This window comes from Typha angustifolia, chromosome 3 (genome assembly GCF_048772165.1).
Source record: "Typha angustifolia cultivar Huaian chromosome 3, ASM4877216v1, whole genome shotgun sequence".
In the NCBI taxonomy this organism is placed as follows: domain Eukaryota; kingdom Viridiplantae; phylum Streptophyta; class Magnoliopsida; order Poales; family Typhaceae; genus Typha; species Typha angustifolia.
This window is the reverse complement of record NC_133241.1, coordinates 6,752,803-6,765,605: the sequence shown is the minus strand read 5'-3', so window position 1 is coordinate 6,765,605 and position 12,803 is coordinate 6,752,803. Positions and strand designations below refer to the sequence as shown.

Genomic DNA, 12,803 nt, shown 5'->3' with positions numbered 1-12,803 from the left:
ACCAGTTAGCTCCATAATTAGCTTCCCTAAAATAGCATAAAAGAATACAAGAGTCAAAAAAGAGAAAAAAAATAGTCATAATGTTTAAGACTTTAACCAAAATTTTTAGAATTAATTTCAATTATAATATTTTTCAATCCTTTCTTATGCCTCCCACTTTTAACATAAAGGATAAAATTTAAATAATTTAGACATTAAAATAAATGAAGTGTTTTTATAATATTTTCTTAATTTGAAAAGTAATTGATGGTATCCATATGTATTGAGGGATATACAAGTAAATAAAAGATCTATTGAAGAGTATACACGCCAAAAAGAAACCCATATATAAATGATAACAAACTAACATCCAACGCCGCTCACAAGTTCCCCCCTCCCAAGTCATGGCGTCCCCATCGAAGGTAGTCACGCTAATCTCCTTCCCCAAATCCCAGTCTCCTCTCTCTTTTGATCTCTTTGAGCTCCTTTGTTCTGCAATGTTTTACATTCCTCTCTTCCTTTTGGCAGATCCTCTCGTTGCCTAAGCTCACACTCTACAGCTACTGGCGTAGCTCCTGCTCACAGCGCGTGCGAATAGCTCTTAATCTTAAAGGTCCGATTTTTTTTCCCTCCTTTTTAATCAAATTAGACATGGTTCGTTCAAAAGATGGAATTTTTTTTATTGGGTATGGCCGAAATCGCGCTAATAATAGTTTCTGTGTGTCAAAGGGTTGGATTACGAGTACAAGGCTGTGAATCTTTTGAAGGGCGAGCAGTCTAATCCGGGTAGGAGGATTACATGTTTTATGAACTTAATACATGTGGAATATGGTGATTAAAACTTTATTTTGAACTGTAGAATTTGTGAAGATTAATCCGATTAAATACGTCCCTGTGTTGGTTGATGGAGATGCAGTAATTGCGGACTCTTTCGCAATTATATTGGTAATATAGCTTGAGATTTTATTGTAACTTACGTGTGATGGTACCTGTGCATTTTTTCCTCTTCAGTATCTGTTAGTAAAATAATTTTTCTTTGGTTTGTTACGAGCAGTACCTGGAAGACAAGTATCCTCAGCATCCTCTGTTACCTCAGGATCTTAAAAAGAAAGCTTTGAATCTCCAGGTAAAAATATGGTGCTGCAAATCATTCTAGTGAACCCCTTTACTTTTAGAACAGAAAAAGATTGCCTCTTCATATGAGGTAATTAATTAATAGTCAAACAAGTCGTACATTTCTGCAAAATTTTAGTTAGCTACTCTCGAATCACTATGTATTAATTAATAGGAAAAGCAATGCCTTTTCAAAGAGCAGGAAGTTCATTTCAGAAATGGTATCTTACATAGGCTGTTTCTTTCAAATTTTCTTTACAAAATACAAATACATTAAATTATTTGCACAACGCAAAGTCGAGCCTGAATTTGTGTTTGCTCCATTTGAAAATGAAGAAGGATCCAAAATTATCAGCATCTTTTATTTGTTGAGTATCTGTTGAGTGATTTAGAAAGTTGGCAATTGAATTAATTTATAGCTTTCTGTTTACCTTATTGTAAACATTAGTATGCTTTAGAAATTTGAGAGTTGTTTATGAAGCCTAGGACATTGGTGTTGAGTCTAATGACCACTGAAATCGCACACATGGATTCTTTAAATCTTTTCCTTATCTTGTTGTTGTCTTTCCTCTTGATGAGCATGCTTTTTTTTTTCTGTTTATTTAAGTAAATTAATCTATGTTTCAAAGTAGTCTTGAGTATTTATATTGAATTTCTTGTCGCAGATTGCAAGTATTGTTAGTTCAAGCATTCAACCTCTTCAAAATCTTCCTGTCCTGGTGCGTAATGGATTTAAGTACTGCTTGAAATAGTTATTTCATTTCCAAGAACAAGTACTCTTGTTTGGGAGATGTCATACAAGACTCTGCTTTCTTTACATTGCTTCTTTGCAGAGTTTCATTGATGAAAAGTTTGGCCCAAATGAAAAACTTGCATGGGCTCAACGTCATGTCAACAAAGGCTTCGCCGGTTAGGTTTATTATAAATTTACTAATTGAATATTATTTTATAAAGAATTAGAGTCATAATATATGTAATCCTACTGTTGCTCAGTATTGTCTTAGTTAGAAATGTATCTCATAGTAATTGGTCCAGAACTTGCCCTTTACACATTCATATAGACTACATTGATATGCATGATTATTCTTGCGAAAAAGTAATATATACAAACTGGTGCAGTTACTAGAAACCATTCTCGGAGATAGGTGAGCTATCTTATCTCTTTATAGAAAAGAATAAGAATGGTTAAAGTAGTTAACAGAATGCTGTATTTGTGGTGAATTAGCACGTTCCATCATCCATGTATGCCTGAAGGTGTACTAGCTGTCCACAAGGATCTTGTCATCCAGAATTCAAGTCCTGAGAGAAAAATAGTAAGAGAGTAAGTCTGAGTAACTCATATATTGTCCTAACTTGAAGGCGCTACAAAGCAGACATATTGTTCCATGTCTTGTTTATTCTAGGTTCATAGAACTTGGCCTCCTTTTTCTATGCCTATGCTTTCATTTGTCTTTTTGATAATCATTATTTGGTGTTAATATGGTGTTCTCCCATGTTTCATCCTAACGTTAGGTTCCATCTATTCCAGCACTAGTGAAATGCCTAGATGAATTTTTTTCAGCCTTCCAAAATGCAATTCTACTATGATCCTTTGTCCGAGCTCTAGGATATTTCGCATAATTTCACAAATCACCAAATTCACATGATTTATCTCTTGCTAGAGATGGTGAAAGTTGTCTGTTTGTAGATTCCTAACTGCTCCTTGGCCTACAACATTACAATTTACGAACTTATAGCAGCTGAGAACAATCTACTTTCTACAAATCAGAAGGCATTCTACTGGTGTAAAAGTTCCTCTAAATAATAGTAAAATCATCCTCTTTTCTCCATCCTATAAAGTTTAGGATATTTTGGAATATATTAAAACAAAAGAGCACGAGGACTAACTCCTAACCTTGGATATCGTTATAAAATGGTTATCCAATTTTATTTTTCTCCCACGTATAATCTTTTGCCAGATTGCATGTTCTGCCTATTTGGAGCATCAGTTGATGCTATACATACTAGCTTCAGTTAGGTTCAGTACCTGCTCCATTAGCACTCTGAAATCTGTCCTGCATTCTCTCTTAGGCTAAATTTATTTTGTTTCTTTTCTTTTTTGTGCTTCCCATGCACACATATTCCAAAATTAGGTCCCAATTCTGCTGGTTCAGTACTGGATTGGTGCACTTTCTTGTTTTTGCAGTCATTTGTAGCCATATTGTTCTTCCTTGTTTCTTGATGTCGTGGCTGCTCAAGATTACTTTGATTTTATCTATCTTTACATTCAGCTTTCTAATCATATCCTTTTTTATTTACTTCTGGTTCAGCTCTTGAGAACTTGGTGAAAGATTCTGCTGGGAAATATGCTACAGGAGATGAAGTCCAAATGGTTCGTATATTAAGCTTAGCTTGTTTCCTTCTTAAGACATGTTTCTATTTCTGGGGAACATTAACAACAAAAGAGTCATCTGGAGAAAAACTCAACATTTGAAGATGTCCTTCCCAATGTTGTTTGTTCTTGTCCACCATTTCCAATAGCCACCATCATGCTATTCAAGCATTTAGTTTCATTCTGACAACCTTCATCAAAGCCTTATATTTACCGCAGCTCATCCAGATCCTTGCTATCTAAATCAGTTCTACAACTCTTTGACGTTTGTTGATGCAAACCTAGAATTCTGTATGTAGTATATTTATTGCTTCATGGGTTATACCACATGCTATCTCAACACTCTGATAAGAAACACTCATCTTATTTTGTTCTATATTATCCGCATAACATCTGAAATCACCTACTCCATCAAGATCTTTTTTGGTACATATAAGCTTGAACTATCTTTCCATTCAATACTAGATAAAGGAATGTACATTTTGCTAGCTCCTGATCGTCTATATAGACTTCACTTTTTCATAGCTCTGTACATTCTGTTTGTATTATATATCTTGTTTGTAGCTTGTTGGCAGATTTTAAAACTTCTTATAGATTTGATCAGTCAAAATCTTTTCAATATCATAGTGTGCTGAAGTTCTCTTTTTGATGAAATGATTAGTCATATATCTGACACTGATATTTGATAGACATTTCTTCTCGGAAATTAGGTTCATTTATCATTTACAAAAAATATGTTATAGTATGAGCTCTCTCTCTATATATATGGCCATAACCGAAACTCGTTGGTCAGGCCACAATTAGCAAAATGATGGTATAGTATGAGCTGTGAACTTACCAATTAGTCAATTACTTTAAAGGCTTAAACTATTAGAGAATAATAATTTTTATATTTTGTATTTCTAACACTTCCACCCACTTTCTGAGATATATTGATAAGCACAAGAAGTAGACTTATTTTAAATGGGTGAAGGTTTTATATTTTAGATGACAAATGAGCCTAGTAAAATTTGAACTCAGGACTTTACTTTAATATCATGTTAATTAACTAACTCTAAAAGTTTAAGCTACTAGATAACGATAATTTTCATATTTTATATTCTAACATGAGCCTTGTATATCTACATAGACTTTGCTTTCTCAAAGCTCACCAGATTATTTCTTTTCCCATATTTCATCATTAGTTTCTAGGCATGGTTAATCCTATATTGGAGGGGTCAAAGAAGAATTTTTCAATGGTACAAGTCAACTGTTAATATTTCACTGGTACAAATCAATTGGTATCTTAATTGACTGGTAAGTTTACCAGTATTATACTGAGGTAATGAAAGCTCGCAACTTGATTTATGTCATATACAGGGAGATGTGTTTCTGGAGCCCCAAATCTATTCAGGAGTGACGCGCTTCCAAATTGACATGGTAAGATTGCTTGTTTCTGTTGTATCAAATTCTTGACTTCTCTTACCTGGTAAGAATATTAATCAAGAGTCCCACCAATTAGAATATGATGCAATTCGTTTCATTCAATAGTCCTAGAAGTGAGAAAAATGGCTTCCATTACAAGGTTAAGAAACCGAGGAATTATGCACTACTGTCACACATTAGTTGTTTCATTGTTCTTGAAATAACAAAAGATTCCGCAGACCTGTGTTTTAATCCTTCTGTGGAACTCCATACTAAAACTAGTCATAGTTAAAAAAAATTTCTTTTTCTTCTTTTGCATGAAGTCTCTTCATTAAATCTTGTGAATTCCTTGCTTTCTTGCAGTCCAAATATCCTACTTTAAAACGACTACATGAGGCATACATGGAGATTCCTGCATTTCAAGCTGCGCTCCCGGAGAGACAGCCAGATGCACCCTCATCGTCCTAAGAGGTCAAGATCACTTACTCTCGTAGGTGATCGATAATAAAAGAGAAGCAAATGCTGCTTCTGCTCTCTTTGTTGTTGGCTTTGCTTTTGTTCTTATAGTTATGGATTTATTTGTATCAAATCTAGAGAAAGAACTACTAAGCCAACCAAAGACCCTTTACTGCTGCTTAGATCTGTTCAGGTTATGTATGCAGGTCATATATATCTAAATTAGAGATACTAGCACTGATCTCTTCCCATATGAAACAGTGTTTTTGGAACTTCTATAATAAAATTCTTCTCTTCTGACATCTACATCCATGATCCTATTGGATTGCCATTTGCATGGCATCTACATCTACATATTCTTGTGACAAAAGCATTTGTGCTACAAAATCTACTCTCTTGTGGCTGTTTCTTACTTTTTAAGTGCTGAGCAAGTATATTACAACTTAAATTCAAGACTATTATGTGAGTGTTTCTGTGTCATCAAAACCGCCATATTAGACAATAATATATAAGTCGTCGTTCAGTTCAGTCATTTATATGAAAAATTGAAAATCGCTTCTAAGTATTCGGGGAATTTTATTTCACCTAATCACATAGTCTATAACTCGCCGAACTAGAAAACGACTTATACTTAAATAAAAATAGAAGTAATTTTTCTAATCTTTTTTGTCCTTAGCTTGAGTAAGGTATTTTGGGTAAGATATTTTAATAAGGGGGTATGTTAATAAGACTGGATAAGGTATTTTGGGTTAGGTAGTTAACTTGACTTATAATATTCGATAAAAATATTATAAATATAGGGTGTAAATCGCAAATAGGTGAAAAGAAAGGACGTTAAATGCAAATTCCCCCCCCCCCCCCCCCCCCCCCCATTTTTTCTATCCTTCTTTCTTTTTCAATAAAAGGAACCGAAGTTTTCGTCTTCCCCCACTTTCACCTTCCTTTTATTATTTTTATGCGAAAAGCCAGACGCTCTCGTCTCCTCCCTCCCTCGTCTCCGCTCTCTCTCTCTCCCACCCTTCGATTCGATATACAGAAGAAGGGAAGAAGAATTCCAAACCCTAGCGCGAAGGTAGTGCCCGAATTCGTGCGATCTCTTCCATCCTCCATTTCCCTCGTCGAGAATTAACTCGAGAAGAAGAGAGATAGAGAAGGTTAGAAGGAAGGAGAGAAGAACGACTCGCGATGGAGGCGAAGCCGGTGCCGGATATCGTCGCGAAGCAAGCGGAGCTCCGGAGGCTCGACGGCAACACCTACTTCAAGAAGGAGCGACTCGGCGCCGCCATCGACGCCTACACCGAGGCAATTCTAAGAACCCTAACTTTTGTCCCTAACTTCTTGGCGATCCGTTTCTCGATTATGTGGAAATGTCTGATTTAATTCGCTCTCCAAGTCAATCCGCAGTCAATCCCTTCTTTTCTTGTTCTTGACCGAGTCAATTGTGGACATGTTCGTCGAAGTTGAGTTCTTGGTCTTATCTTGTCAGGCGATTACGCTATGTCCGAATGTTGCGGTGTACTGGACCAATCGAGCTCTCTGTTTCCGGAAGCGGAAGTACGTCTACTAATTTTATTTTGGTATTGTTTCGTGTGATTGTTTGATGGGATTTTATTTTATTTTTTTATTAGGGAGTGGGCAAGAGTTGAAGAAGATTGCAGAAAAGCTCTCGAACTTGACAGTGGTTCGGTTAAGGTGCTGTTTAATGTTGCCAGATGATTTCATTTTTTCAATGCTTTGCATCTAATTCTTGATATAATATTTATATTTCTTTGGAGAATTATTAAATCTGTTTTGGCCTCTTGTGAGTGAAGATTGTTTTGAAATCTAGCCCTGGTGCTCACTATCAGAAATTTCATATAGGGTGGCAGTTGCAGACTCTGTCTGAATTTTGCAATCTTGATTTCACATCTTACACACTCTTCTTTTAATTCCTGGCATGTGGAGTTCTTCAGAGGGATGACACTTCATGAACTGCACATGTATAATTGCATCATACAAATTTGCCATATGGCTGTACATTTCTATACTGTGCTTGTTAACTTTGCTGGAATAAGGAAAATCGATTAATATCTCCAGAGCATGAATTGTGTACTCAATGTAGTTGGTTGCTTCATTATGAATTTTCATCAGTCAACGTCAGTAACACAATGTCAGGTCGGTGTATGTAAGCTATAATTCTGAATCAGTCCCCAAGCTAACTGCACTTTAATTGGCTATAGTTTGATATAGGCTGGTAAGGTCTTTGTAAGATGTTGTCTTCTTAATGTGGCCAAGCTTGGTTGAATGGGGACCATAATATATAATATAGAAGAAAATGTATCTTTGTCTTTCATTAGTTTTCCTTTATTAACAAACATTCTTTATATGTAACATCATTGTGTTATTTAGGAGGCATCTGAGCTGAGTATTTTGTGGTAGAATTTCAACTTTTAAAAACAAAACAATAGCTGGAATATCTTTAATTTGAAGTTTGTTCATGTAAGTGTAATCTGAACTTCTTTAGACTTATATACTGAAACTATAAAATGTTCTCGAAGAAGGTTCCACACCGATCCATAAGCCCAAGATATAGTTAAATTATAAGAAACATTATTTATAGCCAACTTTTAACAATTATGCACTGAAATACTAGACATCTTATATTAAAACTTGGAACCAAGTTTTAACACTTGTGCAGCCATTGAGTACAACTCAGAATTTGAAAATTCTTACCCCATGATACAAAAAATTGAGTGTATCTTTTCTCTCTTCACCTTGGGATTGTTTCTTTACGATCTCAAGGAGCAACCAAAGGCTAGAGAAGTGTCAAAAGTCCAAACCTCTTCCAAAGATTTAATGTGATGTTTGTAGTCCAACTCTATTTATAAGTATAACTATGATTTTGTATTAGCTGTTCCAATCAATGCTAATCTTCTATGAATTCCCAAATTCAAAATATTTAAGCTGCTCTTCTCTGACTTCTATAACTCACTAACTGATACAAGAGCCTAACATGAGTTCCTCCATTTGTTAGCCCATCTAGTATTCCCAATTTTGAGCACTGAAGTTGCCCTAACTAGGAGAGACGGAATCTTATACTTAGGAGTTAGGACTTTGTTAAGACATGAGCATATCAATTGTTGATACCAGGAGCTTTGCTAATTCAGCATGTGATGTTTCCTAATGCAATTGCTTCTTATTTGTGATACACTATTACTAATTGCTGAGGGATACTATGTATTAGCAGAATTTTGTTATTGTAGTTGCAATTTTATTGAAGTTGATGTATTCGAAGGTCTATGGTTTTTTTCTCCGTTGAAACATATATTTGTATTGAGAACTTCTAAGCTTCAGCTTCTTGTTATAAGTATTCTTATTAATGAATGTTGTCTATTTGTGTGTTATGAATCTTATGATGAAGCATGCTGGCATTTTCTCACCTATGATCATTCATAAGCAAATTATTTTCTTTGTGTTTGCAGGCTCACTATATGCTGGGGCTTGCACTGCTTGAGAGGCAAGAATATGCTGGGGGAATTAAAGAATTGGAGAAGGTTATTATCATTTTACTGTAGTCTCCCTCTTCTATTCCCACTAAGTAAATTAAAGGGTCAGTTGCTACATAAATATCTTTTATGAGGTTTCATGGCATTTAGCTGTTGCTTAATTCCAGTACAATGCTAATCGCTTTTTCTAGCTACTCAGGTTTAACAAAGAAAATCTTCTGAATTACTTCCTCTTGCTCCTTAATTTTTGCTGGAGATACGACATGGCATAACTTTTGATTGATGTAACTGGTAACCAGATTTCTGTAACTTGGACTTTGATGATAATATAGTATCATAATTTGGAGGTTTAAATTTATGCTCTTTAAGCATTGCAATTTGTAGAAAGAGTAATGAAACATTACAGTAAGGTTCGTAATCTTTTGACCACATTGTGTCAGGCAAGTCTTGATGTATTGATTTCAGCATTGGCTTCAACTCAGCTTATTGAGTTTTGGTTGTAACTGTTTCAACAGTTTTAGTAGTTTCAATCTCAGGCATCTTTTTGAGGAAAAAGAATAATGTAGGCAACTGAATTGACCTAGAAAACAAAAGTTCCGTTACATTTTGGTATATCAAAGGTGATGCTCTAGACTACCTTCCCACTATATGTATGCATATATGAGTTGTAGTACAAGTACAAAGTACAAAGTTCATACTAAAAGTTCAGAAAAAAATCTTTAACATTTTTATAGCCTTTCATTGTGCCTCGGCATTGTAGAAACTAACACTAAGATGGTGACAGAAAATTATTCTCAACATTTCTCACCTCGGGAATGAGGTTTTCTGAATCCTATTATGTACTCAATGGCCACCAAAAGTGGTAAACGTTTTTAAAGTTTTATAATGAAGTTTGTACTCTAACTGTGTATGTGTGCGCACGCGTGTAACTATAAATATGAAGAAAGAAAGCAATACTGATTTTGTTTCTCATATAAAGTATACACACACATATACACATATATAAGTATGTCATGATACATGAGTTAATTTACTTTTGAAATAGGCAATCGATCTTGGTAGGGGTGCGGATCCTGCGGGCTACATGGTGGAAGAGATCTGGCAGATTCTTGCTAAAGCAAAATACATGGAATGGGAACATTCATCTAGTAAACGATCCTGGAGACTGCAGAATTTGAAGTGGGTTACTTTTTTCACTTAGTGAACTATTACCAACTTTTTTCAGATGGAAAAGGATAGAAAGTAGTTTTTAAGTGTAAGTGCCTATTCTTCTGTCTTAACCTTACAAAATAGTGCATATACATTAGGGAGGCATGTGAAAATGCTCTGCAAGAACATCATTTTCTTGATGGCTCTCATTTGGAAGAAGGTTTAGAAGGTGCGGCAAATGACCACTCTGAGCAACTCAAACTTCTAGAGGAAGTCTTTAATAGAGTTACTCAAGCTGATACACCAACAGATGTGAGAGCTTGTGTTAATACATCAACTTGAATAATTCCTTTTGTGCCCTTGTCTTTTCTTCTGTTAAGATGTTGTAATTATTTACATTTTAGGTGCCTGACTACCTATGCTGCAAGATTACTCTTGATATCTTCCGGGATCCTGTGATCACTCCAAGTGGTGTTACATACGAAAGGGCAGTGCTTCTTCAGCATCTTCACAAGGTGATTCTCTGTTTCATCTCATTATATTGGATCTTCTGCTTCTTTCTTTTTCTAGATGTACATCCTTTGCAGCTGATTGTAAAACATGCATCATAGGTGGGGAAGTTTGATCCATTAACACGAGAGCCTCTCGAAGAACACCATTTAGTGCCAAACCTGGCAATCAAGGGAGCAGTCCATACCTACCTGAAAGAGCATGGCTGGGCTTACAAGACGAGCTGATGGTCAGCACACAGAAATGGGTTCTGCAAACTGCGTTATCAAGCTGTAGATGATTTGTACCTTTGCATTCTTCTAATGCTATTCTGGGCTTTGGTCAGAATGATGTTTTTATTTTATCTGCATTTGAACTCTCACATTTTTCATGAGAAGTTCTTACTATATGATCAATTGTAATGGATAAATATATATTCTAAGTGTACAGTTTGATTTGGTTACTTGAGACACTTCATTTTGTACATATGAATGAATAGATGCTCAAGAAGCTCGATTTGCTAATGGTATTTGATGGGCTCTTTATTTAATCTATCTTACAGCAATTTCTCTTCATTATTCAGATCAAGTTGATGCCATTTTGGCGCTGAGTTAATCACTTAATTGAGAATCTTTATTATTTTTCTAAATTAAGCTATTTCCCCCCTGCATCTTGCTATAATTTTGTTAAGTAGATCACTGAGAATCTAAGCTGAACTTACTATTGTTAGGTTTTAATGATAATAATTTGCCTCTGAAAAACTCCAATTTTTTGGAAGGTAAGCTTAATATTTTTCAGAACATCTGATTTTATTTTCATTGGCAAATATGTAAAAGTAATCCTTGTTTTGATCTTCCTATGATAGCACCTAACAAGGTTGCTAACTTTGATTTAGAAAGCTTACACATTCTGCCTTCTTACTCAACTGCAGTTGTGCATACGAATGGTTTACAATTTAAATGGTCTTATTTATGTGCAGTTGATTTGATCAGTTCATCGTCTACCACTAGGCTGCGGACAGGCCCTAGGATTCTGAAGTAATGACCACCTCTGGTGGCCATTGAGTTGGTGGGTACCCAGCTTGGAGGGATGATAAATGAGTTCCTTTTTTACAAGCTTTTATCCAGGACCTTATTTTCCCTGTATCACTCATCACTACTCTCAATTTGACAGTTCCAGATTGGATATCTTGGATAGCTGTTTGGGGCCAGTTGAAGCTGGTTGATATGCAGCAATAGTTCTCTGAGGACCAAACTCATACCTAAGGTATGAGTTTCAGTTGGAATTCAGTTGATTTCATCTGCTCTTTCCTGATTCTTAGAGTTCCCTCAGACCTAGTATGGGTTCTCATTCGGGCAAATTCAACTGCTGAACACTTTCCAAATCCTATATATTTTACTGGAGTGCACTTGCCATTATAATATTAAGATTTGACTTGACAGTCAGTGTTATAGCTGGGGGAATTGAGAACATTTAAATCCTAGCCAATATGTGGTTGATTTGTGCAACTTGACAAATATGGTTTGTACTAGCACTCATACTTTTAGGAGATTCTTGATCAGCCTCCTGCTTGAGGATTTTATTTCATTCTCTTCTTTTGTTCTTCAAGTGTGCCTTGAATGTGATCCTGTTATCAAAGTGTTATTTAATTATTGAAAGTGTATGCAGTTCAAAATGAAATAGAAGTAACATGCAAAACTTCATAGTATGACAGGCTTATAGCTCTTTCAGCCTTGAGGAGAAGATTGACTGAAATGTAACATGCTTATAGCTCACAACTCACAAGAGATAGGCATCAGAGGAAAAATGCATGAAAGCCGTTACCCCTCTAATTTCAAGACACAAACTTTGTAGTATCGTTTTGAGTAGAAAATATTAATCTCGATCACCAAGGATGGTAAAACTAGATTATCCAGATCTACTCCTGGCAAAGGCTTGATACATATTCTTTTCTATCTATTATGTTCAACTCTCAACTCTGCTGGCCTATTTTTTTTCTCAATTAAAAGAAAATGAAATAGTACTTTTGATATAAAAATTGGTACCGAGGTGCAGACTGCAGAATATAATATCTTGGTACCTCTGGGATGCCTAGAATTTGTATAATCTAAATTCTAAAGTAATCCAGTTGGTTGAAGTAAATAGCCAAAGTAATTGTTTTCATGAATTAATTGAATAACAGCAATATATATATATATATATATATATATATATATATATATATATATATATATATATATATATATCATATAAGGTTTCAAGCAATATCACATAAATCATTTTGTTTCATGTCAGCAAGCGCTTAATTAGATTGCATTACATCTGATACTCAACATTCTCTGAATTCTTCCTTGTCT

General features: G+C 35.2%; 2 protein-coding genes across 2 annotated transcripts; both read left to right on the top strand.

Annotated features, from left to right (window-relative positions):
• The first annotated feature begins 327 nt into the window (after positions 1-327).
• On the top strand, positions 328-5,629 carry LOC140758544 (glutathione S-transferase zeta class-like). The gene is made up of 10 exons (XM_073094758.1): positions 328-401; positions 508-592; positions 709-765; positions 839-924; positions 1,034-1,105; positions 1,758-1,811; positions 1,926-2,001; positions 3,402-3,463; positions 4,823-4,882; positions 5,231-5,629. Exons 1-10 carry the CDS (start codon positions 384-386, stop codon positions 5,333-5,335), a joined length of 675 nt encoding a protein of 224 aa, XP_072950859.1. The 5' UTR covers positions 328-383; the 3' UTR covers positions 5,336-5,629.
• Positions 5,630-6,230: 601 nt separating this feature from the next.
• On the top strand, positions 6,231-10,909 carry LOC140758543 (E3 ubiquitin-protein ligase CHIP-like). Its single transcript, XM_073094757.1, has 8 exons — positions 6,231-6,625; positions 6,810-6,877; positions 6,952-7,015; positions 8,785-8,856; positions 9,854-9,987; positions 10,116-10,269; positions 10,362-10,472; positions 10,569-10,909. The coding sequence occupies exons 1-8, from the start codon at positions 6,509-6,511 to the stop codon at positions 10,692-10,694; spliced, it is 846 nt and encodes a 281-aa protein (XP_072950858.1). The 5' UTR covers positions 6,231-6,508; the 3' UTR covers positions 10,695-10,909.
• The last annotated feature ends 1,894 nt before the right edge of the window (positions 10,910-12,803 follow it).